This window comes from Sinohyriopsis cumingii, chromosome 15 (assembly GCF_028554795.1).
Source record: "Sinohyriopsis cumingii isolate HCF-2022 chromosome 15, ASM2855479v2, whole genome shotgun sequence".
Taxonomy (NCBI): Eukaryota; Metazoa; Mollusca; class Bivalvia; order Unionida; family Unionidae; genus Sinohyriopsis; species Sinohyriopsis cumingii.
The window spans coordinates 106,756,599-106,776,656 of NC_142975.1; the positions used below are offsets into that span (position 1 = coordinate 106,756,599).

General features: G+C 37.0%; 1 protein-coding gene across 2 annotated transcripts in view; it reads right to left on the bottom strand.

Moving 5' to 3' along the window:
- Positions 1-20,058, bottom strand: part of LOC149782430 (neural cell adhesion molecule 2-like) — a 189,514-nt gene that overhangs the window by 146,497 nt on the left and 22,959 nt on the right. For both annotated transcript variants that reach the window (XM_089933829.1, XM_089933828.1), the window contains exon 2: positions 1,258-1,611. In XM_089933829.1, coding sequence (XP_089789955.1) covers positions 1,258-1,611 — 354 coding nt within the window. The remainder of the gene's footprint in view (positions 1-1,257; positions 1,612-20,058) is intronic.

Here is a 20,058-nt window from a genome sequence, read left to right on the forward strand (position 1 = left end):
AAAGAACCTTGGGAAACCCCAGGAAGAACCACTCACCCATGGGAAGCCACCTTACATACTCACATAGGCCAAGCCCATGGTTCAAACCCACGTAGACAGAGGTGAGATGGTGGATATCAGTAAATGTGAGCACTTTAGTCCACTCAGTCACCCAGGGCCCCTCCAATGTTATTTAAGTTAGTGTCATCTGCAAACATGTTGATAGTGGATAACTCAACTTGATATGGTAAATCATTCATGTACTGCAGAATGAGAAATAGTCAAAGAACTGATCCTTGTGGAACACCTGACTTTATGAGTTGATTATCTGAAAGTTTATTTAAAATAGAAATTTATTGTCTGCCTGCAAGACTGAGCTCAAACCAAGTTCATCTTTCATATCAAACCTATCCAAATTTTTTGCACAACTGATGGGTTATCAGAAAATTTAGATATTGCTCAAGGAATAGTTTTCAGTTCTTTAAGGAATAGCTATGCATTGAATCTTTTTACAATTCAATCTATACCGGTAAAATCAGTACAGTGTCAAGTATGAAACTATACTCCAAACCCAAGTTGTATATACAAGTTTAAACAGCCAACAATGTCACCAAAGAAATCACCAGGTGGTATATTTCGTTTCCTGTAGGAAAATAAATCAAGATTTGTGACATTGACAAAGCCCAGCGTTATCCCTGAATAAACTTATTACGTTATTTTTTTATACTTATAAGAGGACAAAAAATACAAGTATATTAAACTGCAGGAGCCCCGCCACAATCATCTTATACTAGAATTCATACATGATCTCTTCCTCAAAATGATGATAAAATTTTTACATGCTACTTTTCGTACTTTTAAGAAAGAAAAAAATTGTGTAAAAAATAATACATGTATATGAAATTTCAGGATCCACGCCACAATCGTGTTATATCCGAATTTTTTTAATAATGGAGTGTGCTATAGTGAGGTCACACTGTATATATAATATCTGTAAAATAAATTACTCAACAGACAGAATTAAATTTGTATTTTTTCCACACTTACCTCTGTTGACCAAATTAACAATTGCACCTTTTCATTGAGCCCAATTCTGAATGATGGGGTATAAATTTTGTGTGGGTTTAATGGTTGAAATAAATTAAGAATTGCAAGACCCACTACACAATAATATTTATGTGGAAACATGGTCTCTTACCCAACAACAGGTGAATTTAAGCCACAGCAAAAATATATCTGCACCTACTCAGCTAACTACCTATTTATCTGTACACTTACCAATAATTAATAAACTAGCAGCTGTGCTTTTACATGAAGCTGGTTGAGTGTTGCAGTCTCCAGTATCTATAAGACAGGTCCAGTTGGAATGGTGGTCAACAATACTAACTGAATTCTGTACCATGGTGAAAGACTTTGATCCATTACACATCACATAACTAGTAGCAGATGCAACATAATTATTGTACATACAGTTAATTATATTATATATAAATGTCCAGGGTTTTTCATTCTTATAAAAATATAAGTAACCAGAGCTCATAGGCTGGTCAATTTCACAGGTCACACTAAAGGATCCTCCGTCATTCACATAAACAGGACCACTGGGTTGCAGTGTGACATTTGGTGCAGCATCTGTAAAAGAGTAAATTTTTGTCCCATGATGATCAAATATACAAAGGTAAACTACGGGTTTAGATCATACTGCATATATATGTAATTTATTATTGGCAAACTTGGTCTTGTATTAAAACTGTCTTAATTGAATTAATATTACAAACTAAAAAGATTTTGTGCTCATTCAACTTCCCTGCCTTTCAAAAGCTGCAAATTAATTCAGAGTTAATAATGAATTGTTCATAAAAAGTCAGATTTTTAAAATCTAATAGGGTATCAGAACACAGGTGGAAATTAATATCCCAATGATGTTCTGATATTATACGCTGATCAAAACAAAATAGACATAAAATCACCATCATTACTGAAATGCCAAATAAAGTTTAAAAATGTCTGCATTAAATGCCTCAGGAAACATTTTGGTATTATATATCATTAAGAGATTCGATCTAATTAAAAGCCATCAAGCAAGCTGGCATTTGATATATCTACAATTACAAGGATATTGTACTTTATTGGCTCAAAAAGACACCATGGTGAAGTATTCCAGAAAGCAACATTTTGGGCCGATTTTTCACACAGTTCAAGAGGAACATTAAAGACACGCACAACCTTCTAATGCCCATAATCTACAGGACTTGATAGGACTGTCTGCTGCATACCATTGACGTACTACTATTTAGTCACCTAATTATTACTGTAATAATTTATGAAGATAAAAAGAGAACAATGTTACAAAAAGGCTTGAGATTGTTCACCTGGCTGACAACAATCTCAAGTCAAATGTCGTCTATTTGTCAGGAATAACAGCCATAATGGCTGACATGTTGGCATCATCTGTGCATGTTTGAAAGGCCTAATATGTCAGGATCAGTTCTGTGACATTTTATCAACTTCTCTTGAATAGTTTGCTAGAAGTCATTTAAAGTTTCTTCCACTCTTAGTTACAGCATTCAAATTTAATATCAGATAAGTTGTACAAACTTAAATGGCATCCATGGAAGAACACTTTCTGTCATTTTGCTAAATTTGGTTCAGTGATTTTTGATACAAAATAATTACTAAAAAATGGTTTCTTGTGTGATTATATTTCATTATTTGTTGGCATCAGGTTTAAAAATTGAATAGGTCCTCATGCCTTAAAAGTGTTGTCCAAATAACATTCAATGTATGCTTTGATTCAATCTTGTAAATATTTTTTTCCGCTGGAGCATTATCTGCATTCGTAAACTTACTAAAGATTGATTATTATATCTGCCTCCTCTAAAAGTGCATACCATACCGTACTTAAATTAAGAAATGACCAACACTACTCTTTTTCATCACTTGCAACCAGTACTTCACCATCACTGCACATACATGAATTTTTTGGTATGACCACTACAGTAAATTCATATATTGAAATGTGGCATATTAAGGGAAAATGTTTACAAAACCATGAATATGTTTAATCATGTAATCATCTATCACATCAAATTTGATTTCCTCGCCCTCTTCTGACTCAGAAAAGATTTCACTTCAAGGATTCTCTGATACTGAGCAATAAACTATTTAAAGGGCATCATCTGCAATATACAGCATATGAAGTCATCCAGTTTCATAATAATTTAGAGGGCATCACCTACAATATACAGCATATGAAGTCATCCAGTTTCATAATAATTTAGAGGGCATCACCTACAATATACAGCACATGAAGTCATCCAGTTTCATGATAATTTAGAGGGCATCACCTACAATATACAGCATATGAAGTCATCCAGTTTCATAATAATTTAGAGGGCATCACCTACAATATACAGCACATGAAGTCATCCAGTTTCATGATAATTTAGAGGGCATCACCTACAATATACAGCACATGAAGTCATCCAGTTTCATGATAATTTAGAGGGCATCACCTACAATATACAGCATATGAAGTCATCCAGTTTCATGATAATTTAGAGGGCATCACCTACAATATACAGCACATGAAGTCATCAAGTTTCATGATAATTTAGAGGGCATCATCTATAATATACAGCACATGAAGTCATCCAGTTTTATAATAATTTAGAGGGCATCACCTACAATAAACAGCACATGAAGTCATCAAGTCATCCAGTTTCATAATAATTTAGAGGGCATCACCTACAATATACAGCACATGAAGTCATCCAGTTTCATAATAATTTAGAGGGCATCACCTACAATATACAGCATATGAAGTCATCCAGTTTCATGATAATTTAGAGGGCATCATCTGTAATATACAGCACATGAAGTCATCCAGTTTCATAATAATTTAAAGAGCATCACCTACAATATACAGCACATGAAGTCATCAAGTCATCCAGTTTCATAATAATTTAGAGGGCATCACCTACAATATACAGCACATGAAGTCATCCAGTTTCATAATAATTTAGAGGGCATCACCTACAATATACAGCACATGAAGTCATCCAGTTTCATAATAATTTAGAGGGCATCACCTACAATATACAGCACATGAAGTCATCCAGTTTCATGATAATTTAGAGGGCATCATCTATAATATACAGCACATGAAGTCATCCAGTTTCATAATAATTTAGAGGGCATCACCTACTATGTACAGCATATGAAGTCATCCAGTTTCATGATAATTTAGAGAGCATCACCTACAATGTACAGCACATGAAGTCATCCAGTTTCATAATAATTTAGAGGGCATCATCTACAATGTACAGCACATGAAGTCATCCAGTTTCATGATAATTTAGAGGGCATCATCTATAATATACAGCATATGAAGTCATCCAGTTTCATGATAATTTAGAGAGCATCACCTACTATATACAGCATATGAAGTCATCCAGTTTCATGATAATTTAGAGGGCATCATCTACAATGTACAGCACATGAAGTCATCCAGTTTCATAATAATTTAGAGGGCATCACCTACAATGTACAGCATATGAAGTCATCCAGTTTCATAATTTAGAGGGCATCATCTACAGTATACAGCACATGAAGTCATCCAGTTTCATGATAATTTAGAGAGCATCAATCTACAATATACAGCATATGAAGTCATCCAGTTTCATAATAATTTAGAAGGCATCACCTACAATGTACAGCATATGAAGTCATCCAGTTTCATAATAATTTAGAAGGCATCACCTACAATGTACAGCATATGAAGTCATCCAGTTTCATGATAATTTAGAGGGCATCATCTACAATATACAGCACATGAAGTCATCCAGTTTCATGATAATTTAAAGAGCATCAATCTACAATATACAGCATATGAAGTCATCCAGTTTCATAATAATTTAGAGAGCATCAATCTACAATATACAGCATATGAAGTCATCCAGTTTCATGATAATTTAGAGGGCATCATCTATAATATACAGCATATGAAGTCATCCTGTTTCATGATAATTTAGAGGGCATCATCTACAATATACAGCATATGAAGTCATCCAGTTTCATGACAATTTAGAGGGCATCATCTATAATATACAGCATATGAAGTCATCCAGTTTCATGATAATTTAGAGAGCATCAATCTACAATATACAGCAGATGAAGTCATCCAGTTTCATGATAATTTAGAGGGCATCATCTACAATGTACAGCACATGAAGTCATCCAGTTTCATGATAATTTAGAGGGCATCACCTACAATATACAGCACATGAAGTCATCCAGTTTCATAATAATTTAGAGGGCATCATCTACAATATACAGCACATGAAGTCATCCAGTTTCATGATAATTTAGAGGGCATCATCTATAATATACAGCACATGAAGTCATCCAGTTTCATAATAATTTAGAGGGCATCACCTACTCTGTACAGCATATGAAGTCATCCAGTTTCATGATAATTTAGAGAGCATCACCTACAATGTACAGCACATGAAGTCATCCAGTTTCATGATAATTTAGAGGGCATCATCTACAATGTACAGCACATGAAGTCATCTAGTTTCATGATAATTTAGAGGGCATCATCTATAATATACAGCATATGAAGTCATCCAGTTTCATGATAATTTAGACAGCATCACCTACTATATACAGCATATGAAGTCATCCAGTTTCATGGTAATTTAGAGGGCATCATCTACAATGTACAGCACATGAAGTCATCCTGTTTCATGATAATTTAGAGGGCATCATCTACAATATACAGCATATGAAGTCATCCAGTTTCATGATAATTTAGAGGGCATCATCTATAATATACAGCATATGAAGTCATCCAGTTTCATGATAATTTAGAAAGCATCAATCTACAATATACAGCATATGAAGTCATCCTGTTTCATGATAATTTAGAGGGCATCATCTACTGTGTAACAATATACAGCACATGAAGTCATCCAGTTTCATAATAACATTTTTGATAACTGGATTTTTCCATCTCTTCCTGGAGCATTAGGAATTCACTTTTGATTCATCTCAATCCAAGCTTGCTAATACAAAACATGCTGCTGGACTAAAATGTATACTTAGTTTCAACTGTGTTGAAAGCCTAATAGAGGTGAAGCATTAGGGTCAACAAATGGAAAGATAAGAACTTGGGTCAGAATGGCTAATTACCCATTTTTAGAATACCCTATGAGTGAGGAGCTAGAGTTTCAAATCCACATGTTTATCAGATATAGTGGACTCAAATGAGGTTTTAGGCACAGAAACCAGGAAATATCTAATGAGAGTGCTGACATGTTTACTAGCATTAATTCCTGCAATGAATAACACTCCAATGACTATGATCCCTATGCCACCTACAGAGTGCCCTACTAGAGATCACAGTCAGCACTCTCCATGTATGTGTAATACTGAACTGTTGATGACTGTTATACAAACACTCCAGAAGCAAGTGGGCAAGATATTGCAAAAAAAAGACTGACAAGCTAATATATGAGAAGAATCAAGTAGCTGCCCAGAGGGAGAAACCTCTATCAGCAGACATTCACAAACTATTACTGCCAATCTGTCAGGAAACAGTAATTTGTCCATCTTTACGGTTGTGATTTTAACTTTCTTGTTGGCTAATGGTTACCAAGTTTTATGACAGTTGACTGAAGGCTTTGCAAAAACCCACAGCAGATGGCCAGCTGTGTGTTTATTCAGCAAATAGACAGGTGTGTTGGCTAGACGATTAAAAGGGATAAAAATCTTTGTGTCGCTCAGACAGTCAGATTTCTGCATTCACGGTTACCTGTGAAAAGATCGTGTTAAGCACCATGAACATCCAATTAAGCATACCTGCCAATTAGAATCAGAGAAAATTAAAAACCTACCAGTAGGAGAAGCTAATGTCCCAGATAGGCAATGGGACCACGAAACATCTAGCCAGTACCTGGGTGAAATTAATCAGCAGTTCCTGACCTTTTGAAAGGAGCAGAAGATACAAAGAATTATAAAAAAGAATTCTAGTGGAAGAGACCACTCCAAGGAAGAGACTCGTAAAAAAGGGAAAGGGGAATTGGAATGGGGAAAAAATAGGAAGCTTTTATTGGTAGGAAATATATCAGCAGAATACCTGTGTTGATTTTAGTATTTAGGAATGTTAGATTGTATATTATAATGTATAGCTATTTTATTACAACACAGAACATAATATATCATAGAATTATTAAAGAATATTACATTATAGTGTATAGTTGAAACTATCAGAATTGAACGGGTATGTATGTGAAGGGGCAAATTTCTGCCAATCTATGAAGAACACTCTAGTCGAGACCAGAGAACAAATAGATTTATGGGGACAGGCACATATCAAATTGCCATACTGCCATGATCAGTAATGTCTTTTCGAGGGGGGATTTGATTCTTAATTAAGCATTTGTTTGTACAGCAGCCAGATAGACTATTAGGGACACAGTAAACTTTGATCTCATGGTAAAATTGAAAATTTCCAGTAACCCGTAGTCACAATGAAGAAGATCAAGTTGACCCTGACTTTGACGCCTCTGGAAAAAAGGGCAGCAGATATCTTTAATTCTGATTGGTTACGCTAAGTAAGGGGCATGTTTCCCCACACTGAATTTCCAAGTTTTAATATCACCATATCGAAAATTTAAACCAGTCTAAGCTTTTCTGCAAGAGAAAAAAAGCATAAGAAAACTCCGGGAGAATTTGGAGAGAAATTCTCTCCTAAAACTGTTGTTGAGAAAGAAAAAAAAACGAACAATGTTGGCAGCAGAAGCGAGGAATGCTGAAAGCTCAAAAGTATTTTTGACAATTCCATGTAATTTGTGATGCCGTATATATAACACTTTGCTGAATTTATTTACTTATATTAGCATGAAATTTATTTCTACATTCGTATGTCAATTTGCTTTATGAAGTATAACTGTGTTGAGTTTTTGCATAGGAAGTCGTACATTAATCTTCGTTAGATAAGTTTGACGAATTGTTTGAATTTGTCGTCTTGTTTGCATAAGAATTAGGTTCTAAGAATTTAATGCATTACATTAGTTAATCCGTGCGAATTCACCGAATTTAGAAGATTTCACATATGATTAAGGGAGAGTGTGTATTGACTGAAATGACGTAGTAAGCCATGTAATGTATCTCATTTATCCACTTGTGTAAATTGAGGCTGGCTCAGAACCGGTATGCCTCGTGTGGTGTTAATGTGTAATTAGCCATTAAACTAGGGTCATTATAGGACATGTGAAGCCGACTGATAGCCTTAGCATCTGTTTAGCACCGATAGTATGATCTGATAATGAGGGGGAATAATGCAAAAGCCCCTGTTATCATAAACAACAGAAAATTTAGATTGTCTCTATTTATATTTTTTTAAAAGGGAGAAAATAGCTCCTGCGACGTATGGTGCAACGGATTAATTCTGCGACGTATGGTGTGACATTAATTCCGTGATGTATGGTGCAACGGATTCATTCTGCAATGTAATATTAATTCTGTGACGAATTATGAGATGTATCCTGTGACATATCTGTGAATCTACATGCTACACACAGAGTGAGGACTGAAATAGGCTAGACCGACAAAAGTCGAAAGAACAGCTAGTGGAAGTGTAGTGAACGAAGAAACAGGTTATGCAATTGCACAAGGCATTGACTTCGATTGTTCACTCAATCCTATGATGAACTAAATCTATCAGTAAACAGATTGGCTATTTTATTTAAATATATTTGTGTTTTATTTTCTTTACTTAATTCAGTGAAAGTTTATATCTAAAAACAGACTATATTCCTGATGTAATGAATTCTCACAGATGTTTTATGTAATTGATTAAATTAATTGTTTACAGTTGCACATGTTGTATCATGTGAAGCAAACTGAGTGGATTGGTATGCATATGTATTTATGTTTTCTAAGTATCATTCTATTATCTGTAGGACACAAGCAATGTGAAACAATTACCATAACAAACTGTAAACTGATGTGTCGGAATGTAACATTTAGATGTGTGAGCAACAAAACTTCGTTATGTAAAGTTTGTATGTAGAGAAAGGCATGAATGGAATGTCAGAGATGTTAGTGTGTGTGAGAATGGCCTGGTAGAGTGTTCATCAAAGTCCGTGATAGAGCAGTAGATTACGAGACAAGGATAGGCAGAACCCGAAAGTTCCCTGGGTGTACATAGAGATGTCACAAAACTCTCAATAAGGAGGGAAGTACGACAATGTACAGGGATTAGCAAAGTGTGCAGGAGAAGGAGGACTCTCACATTAGGACATTAATTCTCTTATGATTGAATAAAGAAGGCATTTGTAACAGGCCAAATTAATGTACTCATTTATGAGTGGAGTGTAATTTAACAGTTATATCCGTAAATTGCTTGAATTGTTTTATTTATTATTAATATTGATTAAATTGTTATATATTTTACTTTATTCATGTATTTAGGCTGTCAACGTTGCTGACTGGGGGCTCATGAGCCATTCAAAATTTAAATGTCCACCTATCTACTTTATTAGTCCTAATACTGAAATGGTGTTGTGACACAAACCTATTTCCCTAAGTAAAAGTGTCTAGACAACTTAAGTTTAATAATGTAATAGATGGATTCTATTGCTTCTTTTGGTATGGGGCAACTGGTAAATGAACCCGCTAGAGTTACTAAGAATCAACTGCTAAAACACTTATAGACCATATTTATACCAAAGATAAAGAAAATGTTTTGGAAGTAATGGTTTCTTAGATTGGCTGAAGTGACCACTTTGCAATTTTTCCAACACATAAAGTCAGTAGCAAATAAAAGAAAAATAACATCCTTAAATCAATTGATTATATATCCTTCTAAACTATCATACTTTTAAATTCTGGAAGATGTGAATCAGGTTCCATGGAATACAGTTCAAATCTTTGAAGAAATCAATGATGTATTAAGTGCATGTACTTGAATGGATCTTTTCAAGGAAACAGTAAACAACTATGCCCCTTTAAAAAACTGTCCTCAGCATAAGAAAGAACTTTTAGATATAATAAAGAGATCATCTAGAATTTGTAAAAAATCAAGCTAAATATAAAATCTGGAGGGATAAATTTAATAAAATGACAAGTCAAGCCAAATAAGCACACTACAAAAAAAAAGTGCTGAAAGAAAAATGAAATAACCCAAGAGTTACTTGGAGAGTTTTTACTGTGTTTTGGTGCATGAAAATTTCATCCCTGAATCATGATTATTCTGATATGCATTTTAATAATGTTTTTATTCAAACTGTTGAAAACCTCAACCCACTGAGCCCAACTGCCTAGTGTAGGTATGATGAAGTAGCATCTAACTTCCGGACTCATCAAGGTAATTTACAATACACTAAAGTGTTGGTATTACGGACAAAAAAAACTATACAGTGCTACCAAATAAACAGGACTTTCTACTTGCAATTCAAAATAGAGGGAAATACGAACATTTTCATACCCGATTGTTTTTTACCCAAACAATTTGCCAGTTGTTGGAACCGGATTTTGTGTCTGGTGTCATGGAATTGTATGAATCCTTTTATTATATACATGTACTAGGGTTTCGTTTCTTGTGTACAATGATACAGAGGGTGATTTATGTATATTGTACAATATTTCGAAATAGCGAGTTTGGTTCATCATATGCCGCATATACAAAGTGCTTTCAATGGGAAAAACCGAATGCTTCCACCACACAATGTATGACAACTTCGTCTGGGTATAAATGCCTCACCGTAAGATTAAATCTTCACATTATGGAACATGTTGTCAGTGAGCGGTCTAGATTAAGGACTTGCACATCTTCAGCTGTAGAGGTATATGAATTATTAACTTCTTGTGTACAAGTTATAACTATTGTACTATCATGTTTATTTTTGCATGTTTGCTGTGTAGCTTTGGTTTATGTACTACATGTATAATGCAGATATTGTCTATTCTTGTTTGTGACTTAGCAAGGGATTTATATTGGCAATATAAAGCTGCATTTTTAAAAAACGTTAAGTACCATAAGATTCTTGTCGGGCATGGTTAGGTTCACTTTTGAACATGTTTGTTTTGTAACAGTGCCGACAGTGTAATCTGAATAACTTACTGTTTATAACTTCATTACATTTTATCGAATATGCCCGTTTCATGCATAGTACAATGTGTTAGATGCATTTTCAGCTGACCTGAGTGACCGAAGTGATCAGCTGTGGAGCTGACCCAATTGATCACAGAATTATCAAAGTGATCGGAGTCGACGTGGTGCCAGTTGCAGAGCTAACCATAGAAGTCGACCATAGCAGCTGTGAAGCTGAACCATAGCAGCCGCAGAGCTGAATAAACGGTGTTGCTGGTCGAGTAGCAGGTGAACAGGCATTGCTGACCGAGTTTAGTGGGTGCTGACTGCTTGATTGACCAACCTTGAATACTAATGGCTTGATTGGCCAGTATGACTGGTAGCCGAGTGTGCTGGTGACGGATTATGTAACTCCATACAGGTATTCTTTTAGCCATGGGCTAATTTTTGGGGTTCGAAATACCCAGTGTGTTTTTGGGACTGTAAAGATAATTTGTATATCTGTCCCTTTTGTTTACATAATTCACTATTAGAGTGAATACATTTTACTATATGATTATACTGTGCTGTTTTGGTTAACAATCTGACACACTGTTGCATGAAACTCATTGTGAAATCGGAAGCTGTTATGAGTAAAATAAATGCTGTTTTACTATTTGAGTAAAACACATCAATCTTTTTGCTGTGAAATCACTATGAACCTTCACCACTTGTCCTGTGTAAGGCATTATTAAGTCAGAATATTCTGCTGACAATTGCCTCTTTTCAAATGGTAAATACTGAAGTTTTATTTTCATTAATCGATCAAATTCGGTATGCATTTTGTGTCAATGTTGGTGACAGAAACCTTACATGTGCAGAAAATCCTGACAGCAGTGTACATGTTCTGATGTTCAGAATTAACCTCCTAAATTTCAGGTGAAAATGACAAAAAAATCCTGGGCTGAATGAGTTAAAGAACCTGAAATTTTATCTGATCTGAAACTTTTTGTGCAAACAATCTACCTAACAATATAAAGTTTTGCATTCTGATACAAGTCCTGAATGTGTGTTGAAACATTAATAAAATGGACAACTGTAAAGCTACAGGACTTGATATGACTGGACCAAAGATACTAAAGGCAGCGGCACCTGCAATAGTAGAGAGCATGGGTTTTATCTGCAATCACAGTATTTGGTCTAATACAATTTTCAAGGACATGGAAAACTGCCAACCATGCCTTTCCAAATTACTAGAAAAACATATCACATTCTTTCATAGACTACTTGAACACTTCTAATCTTGTTCACCACAATCTGTCAGACTTTCAACAGAATCCCTGCACTTGTACAGTCTACAGTAGGATTGATGAATAATTGCAGCTGCATCAGCTGATAAATGTAGAGAAGATTTCCATTGGTCAGAACATAAAAATGTGATTATACCCAACTGCATTTATATCTGTATAAACTGTACGGAGAACTACTTTATACTTCTATAAATAGCATCACGTGCAAAGTAACTCACGTAAACACTGAAATGGAAGGCATACACAATGCGTGCCTTTGAAACAAAATAAAAACAGTTTGTTTATAATTTATTTAGAAAATTTAAGAAATTTCATTGACAGAACCAAATAACAAATCTTTATAACCTTTCTAAAGATAAATAATTCTTTCTTTGATTAGGTTTGAAAAAGAACGGGAAAACACAAAATCTGCCAAGAACAAGATTGGCGGTCCTGCTAAATACTGCTAAGCCCAACAAAGCCTAACAAAGTCAGGTTATAAAAGAGTACATTGTTCATTATATTGATGAATCAATTAACTTGGCCGAAAGACTAGTTTTCAACATAGTATGCAGGTTCAAATGACCGAAAATTGTTCGACAAATTTTCGAATTTCAAAACAATCAAAAAGTAATAACAAAGTATGACACAATCATGTTGGAAATGTTTGTTATTATTTTAAAAAATTTTCTTTCAACTAATTATCAGAAGAAAGTTCATTAGTGTAATGTTGATACACTTTATTTCGTGTTTTAAAACTGTGCTTGACAAGACTTTGAAAAATAATCTTTGTACATATTTATAAATATTTAGTTAGAGGTTAGACATGCCATATTTGATAGAAATCTGAAATCAATTATAAAGAAATTGTGATACTTTCTGTTGTTTGTTCTTTTGTAATGTTGTGTTAATAAAGATATGCTGAGAATTATTATACACCAGTATGTTCTGTGAAGACTGAATACATGTGTGTTTTTAATAATAATGGAAATTTGGCTTTAGTGATCTCAATTTATTAATAAAAGCCAACATTGCTCTATTGGCTTTTGTTTATCTGGTTAAGAGAAAGCGTCATTTACATCTCTCTGAACGATATTTCTTGTTTATATTTAAGAAACATCATATTTAAGTTTACATTACAAAATGCCTATTGCTTCTACTCAAAAAAAACAAAAGATGAACTGGCCCTGTGCTTTATGTGGACTTAACGGTGGTGTTGGATCCCTTGCTTGTGATAACTGCAATTGTTGGATACAGGCAAAGTGTGATGGATTGACATCTGATGCTTTAAAAATTATTTCTGGACAATACCCTTTCTGTCTCACAAAGGTTAATATATTTTTCCAAGTAATTTAGCAAAGATATAATATGGCTTATTTTGGTATACTGTATTTACTGTTGATATAAAATTTAAGACATATCCGGGTACTGAAGTGTTACTGTAATAAGATTATCACGCATTAACGCATGTTATAATCACGAGTTGGTGAGTAAACACACACTACCTTTAACCGAATGAACAAAGGGGCAGAATAAGGGCAGTTACAAAATGCTGATTGTGCAAAATATAAGTTTATTACAATGTGATTATGATTTTTTTGCTTTGTTTTTATGCATTCCAAAAATAAAGTCAAACTGACAGTGTGTTAGAGCAGAACATAATTCTTCAAAATGTTCTTGATACCGTTTTGTTTTTTCTTTTCAATCTTATAAAATGTATTCCATTTTCGACTGTATTTCAAAGAAATAACCAACATTACTGAACATTATTGCATTTAATTCATTAGATATGAGTAGTGAAGTGGGATACCCTAGGGACAAGGGGACTTTCATGTTAAACTAAGAGGGTTGTACCCTGGGGACTATGTAAATTTAACATGAAGAGCACAGAGTTTGTACCCTAGGGACAATGGGAATTTAACATGGTGGATGGGACTGTCTAGGGACAAGGGGAAATTTAACATGGGAATAAATTGTGGGACTGTCTAGGGACAAGGGGAATTGAACATGGGAATAGAGTGTGGGTCTGTTGAGCGTCAAGGGGTAATGGAACAGGGTCGGGACCCTATTTTAATATGGTCCCGACCCGATGGGTCTATGGAAAGGGAACAAGCAAAAAAAAATTGAAACAAGGAGGGGTCTCTATTTTTTTTAAAAAAATAAAAAAAATAAAAAATAAAAAAATGGGGTAGGCAATTGAAAGTCAATCTCTTTTTGAGACCTATGAAGGGGCCCTGAAAAGGGCCTTTGGTTTTATGTTAATATGCCCTTAACATAAAGGGCATCTGCAACATCTTCTTCGTCTTAGGCTTCGTCTAATGGTAGGTCCATAGACTAAAACTCTTTTGAGGCATCCTTGCCTCTCTACGTAAATCCTACGTATCCATAGGTTCGTGTCGGTTCTATGGACAACTGTCCACTTGGATCGGACATACATTGGTATGTCCGTCCGGAACATCATGGAAGATACAAGCGTGGAAGACTGCACGTCGGTCCACATCTTGAGGCGCCAAGTAACAGGTGAAGGAATGCAGTGAACTGCACTTATTTTTATAGGGAGAGAAAGGATTGAAACGGATTGAGTTTGTTGACCAATCCAAACACACATTACAAAATTCAGTCAGCCCACGTCCAATTCGAAGAGAGCAGTCTGTGACGTCACATAGTCTATACAGATTCGCTAGCACCTGTGCGCAGTCAATCTATGCGACAGTTTTACAACATGACGGAAACTCAGAAAACGATCAATTGGGGTGCACCGACGGTGGAGACTACCCAAGGGAACCTGGACTTAATTTCAGAAGAGGTAAATTGGGATTTTGTGGATTTTCTTACCTCGCAAGAATTTGTTCCGGAACCTTCGTCACCTTCATTACCGCACGTGGAGAATTTTAGACAGAGACAGAAAGAAGAATTGGAGAAATTTATACAACAGCAAAAGGAAGCGGAACAAGCTTTTCTCTACAGCAACAGCAACAAGAAGAAGAGGTAAGAAAAAAACAAGAAGAAGAAGAAGTAGCAGCAAAGAAACAAGGGTGTGAAAATCAAACCGTCACGGTACTGTTAGACATTACGAATACGACCTTCCCGAGCTAAACACTCCAACCCTGTGACTAAGCCTACCATACCACCCTCAGTGATTTCAACCAAATCATCATCATCATCAACAGTACGCAGTCCAGAAGTAGGCCTTGGCCGTGGCAAAGGCTAAAGGCAGTTAAAGTTGATTGCTTAAACTCACCCCTGAACCAAAAAAAGGCCCTTTTCAGTGCCACCCACATCTCTCGAAAAGAGATAGACTTTCAATTGCCAATAACTTTTAAAAAAAACATTTTACCCCTATAGTACATGTCTGTGTATGAGTGCGTGAGTATAGGTTCTTATTTTAAAATCAAAAACCCAAAGACACTTACCTTATATAATTTATTCTTTTATAATTATTTACAATTCAATTCACAATTCACAACAAAACACTCTAAAAAAGTTCATTGACTTCTTCTTTCTCATTATTTACTCTCTGTTTTTTAAATTTCTTCACAGTCACAGTCTTTTCCTCTTCTTCCTCCTCACTTTCTTCCCTTCTTCTTTTCTTCTCCTGTTTCTTTTTCTTCACCTGTCTGCTTTCTTCCTCTTTTTCTTTCTCTGAAGAATCCCTCTCTTCTTCTGACTCCTCTTGTTTCTTTTTTGGGCAATCTGGAGACCAATGTCCTTATTCTTGACAATGATAACAGGTATCTTGACTTTTGTCTTTTCTAACCCCTTTTTTTCTTTTTTAACGGTCTGGACACTCTGAAGACCAATGCCCTTTCTTTTGACAGATATAGCAAGTATCTTCACTTTTATCTCGAAAGGAAGGAGAATAGTCCGAAGGCTGGTCTGAAGAAATTTTCTAATGACCCCACGCAAAGCTCTGATGAAACGTTCGATTTGGGTAGTCTCTTCCATCGTTGTGCTCGGTTAGAGAGTGAAATGAATAGTGAAAGGACAAGACACATACCCTTTATATACGCTGGTCTGCCATGACTATAAATTAGCCCATGGTGTTTAAACTTGAGTCATTTGACGTTTTTCACTCAAGATGAAACGATCCAATTCATTTGAGAAGAAAGATAAAGAAAGTAAGAGGCAGAAACGTGATCTATCGCCTCGTACCAGAGCTGAAGTCTTGGCACAAATTCATGCCAGTGATTTTGAAGAGGACATGAGTGAACCAGAATCCAAACCCTCTAAACAAAGTTCACCACCCTTAGTTAACCCTGAAAAATACTATTCCATTCGAGAGACGGAAAAGAGCTCCTCTAGAAAATTTAGAACCACAGCTTACAAATACACGGTGAAGTTTAAAGATTTCAAGTCCGAAGTACCCTTAGAGAAAGCAGAAGGGTTCATCACCGGGGTGTGGGATTCTTTACTCACCACACTCAAGTGACAATGTCAACCCAAAGAAGATGATCGCTTGAGACTTTCCTTACAACAAGACGGTTTGAAATCCCCGGTTTGGATCGAGTTTAGCACCCCTGAAGAATTGACCGCTTCCAAAGTCATGGACAAAATTCAACACGTACAACAATCCAATGACCAGTTTGACATCACCGATGGAAAAGCCACACTGGACATGACCCACGTCTCCTCATCAAGGGACTGGATGCAAAAAGATGGTATTGGTGGACGCGCTTCGCAGCACCAAAACAAGTCTCGTCCGAATTAACAACCCTCAAGACCAGATGTGTTTAGCTAGGGCTATTGTGGTGGGACAAATCTATGGCAACAAAAACGACACGGTAGAATGGAAAAGAGCCTGGGAGAACATTTGAAAATTGGACCGAGCCAAACAACGAAACGAAGCAGAACTCCTGTTGCAACAAGCTGACTTGCCCAAAGACAAACCCTGTGGCATTCCTGAGATGCAAAAATTGCAAATGCCCTAGCTCCACACTACACCTTGAAAGTGTACCCTCAAGAAGTGCGCGGGCCTCTGTTGTTTCGAGGCCAAGATTTTAAGGATGGAAAATACATTCACCTTTATCATCACGATGACCATTTTGATACCATTACCAGTATCACCTCATTCTTGGGATACGGTTATTACTGTGAGAAATGTGACTATGGTTATAATAATCGAGAGCACCACAAACATTGCGGATCGAAATGCTCAGGATGTTTGGCCTCTCCACCTTGTCTGAGCGAAGGGCAAGGGCATTGTCCAGCTTGTCTGCGCACGTTTGTCAGCCCTGCCTGTTACCAACAACATCTGAAGACGCAAGGTTCACAGCAGAAATGTGCTTGTCAACTCCTGAGATTGTGCCCTACGTGTGGACCAGGCATACGTACCAATAATACCAAGGCACAAGTATGTCGAGGAAAGAAACGATGTCACATTTGTCACCACATCGTGGACTTGGAACACCAATGCTACGTGCAAAAATACCAACTCCAACCAGAGAAAGAGGACGGTCACAAGAAGAAAGGCAATTTCATCTTTTTTGATTTCGAATGCATGCAAGAGACCGACATTCACATTTCTAATTTCTGCATGGCTCATCAAGCGTGCGAGAAGTGCATTCAAGAACCTATCTTGAGTTATTGCCCTCACTGCAGTAAGATTCCTGGAGGGCATGAAAAAATCTTTCGAGGACCGAACACGCTAACCAATTTCGCTCAATGGGTCTTAGACCCCATCGACAAGACGTTTAGCCAAGAGGACATCGAACGTTACAGAGATTGTCATCGCCATGCCACAGTGATGGCTCACAATTTCTCCGGATACGATGGACAGTTTCTTTTGAGGTACTATAAGGAACATGGCACCGAACATCCTAAAGTCACTTTGAACGGAGCCAAAATCATTTTCATGCAAGTGGGACAAGTGCAGTTTAAAGATTTGATGAGTTACTTAGCCATGCCTTTGAGTCGAATGCCTAAAACATTTGGAATGACAGAAATGGCTAAAGGGTACTTTCCACACTTTTTCAATACGGAAGCCAATCAACACGCCGTTCTACCCCATTTGCCTGAGGCTCACTATTACGACCCTGACAACATGCGTACCGAACAATGAGACGCTTTCTACGTTTGGTACCAGGCTCATGCCTCAGACCCTTTTGACTTTCAGGAAGAAATGCTAAAGTACTGTCGTTCCGACGAGGACATTTTACGGCGTTGCTGTGGAAAATTTTGAGAACTGTTCATGGAACACGGAGGGGTCGATCCTTTGAAAGAAGCTTACACCATTGCCAAAGCGTGTTCCTTAGTGTACTGGCAATGGTTCATGCCTGAAAACACCGTGGCTGTCATCAGTCCTCAAACGACCAACTATGTCAAACGTCAATACTCGGTCAAAGCCCTACGCTGGTTACATTACTTGCATGACAAGGAAGACAAACGGATTCAGCATGCCCGCAACGGAGGAGGCGAAAAGAACATTGGAACACATTCAGTCGATGGCTGGGACTTAGAAAACCCCAAGATTGTGTACGAGTTTAACGGTTGCTTATTTCACGGATGCCCCGTCTGCTACCCTGACCGCGGCACTAAAAATCAGTCTTTACAACGAACCATGGAAGACTTGTACCAGACCACTTGTCAGCGACGCCTAAAGTTAGAACAGGAAGGATACCAAGTGGTGGGACTGTGGAAACACGAGTACGATCACCGTTTGAAAACCGATCCCAATTTTAAACGCCTTGTGGAAAGTTACCAGTTCATGGACCCATCGAACCCGAGGAATACTTTGTACGGAGGAAGGACCAATGCTACCTGTTTGCTGTACCAAGCCGACGAAGAGAAAGAAGAAGAAATTAAATACTTGGACATGTGTTCGCTGTATCCCTACGTGTGCAAATATTGTTGCTTTCCTGCAGGGCACCCACAATTGTTGATGGAACACATCGACCTGAAAAACATTCAACAATACGAAGGTCTGATCAAGTGTAAAGTTTTGCCTCCCACGGACTTGTACCATCCCGTCTTACCTCACCATTGCCAAGGCAAACTGATGTTTCCTTTGTGCCGTACTTGTGCTGAAATGTGCAACCAATACCAGACTTGTCAGCACACCCAGGAGGAACGGGGACGTGGGTCAGCATAGAATTGTTCAAAGCGCTGGACATGGGATATCAACTGTTAGAAGTGTACGAAATTTGTCACTTTCCCAAGACAGAACAATACCTCAAGGGTGACCCCACTCAGAAAGGCATTTTCGCAGAGTACGTAGATGCCTTTTTGAAACTGAAGCAAGAAGCCAGCGGCTATCCTTCCTGGTGTCACACTCCCGAAGACCAAATACAATTCAAAGAGAAATACTGGTCACAAGAAGGCATCTCTTTAGACCACATCGAGAAAAACGAAGGCAGGCGATCATTTGCCAAAGTGATGTTAAACTGCTTGTGGGGTAAAATGGCACAACGACCGTGTTTACCCAAGACAGAATATCTGACAGAACCTTCCTGCTACTTCCAGATGATTCACGACAAAACTAAATTTGTTAAACACATGGACGTCGTTCGCGAGGATTTGATCTTAGTCAATTACAAAGAAGATCTGGACTTTGTACAAGACGACCCCTTTGGAAATGTCATCATTGCGGCTTACGTGACAGCCCATGCTCGCTTAAAATTGTATGAAGCTTTAGAACTGTTAGGGGAACGCGTCCTGTACTTTGATACGGACAGTTGCATTTACATCGATCACCCAAGTCAACAGCACCCTGAC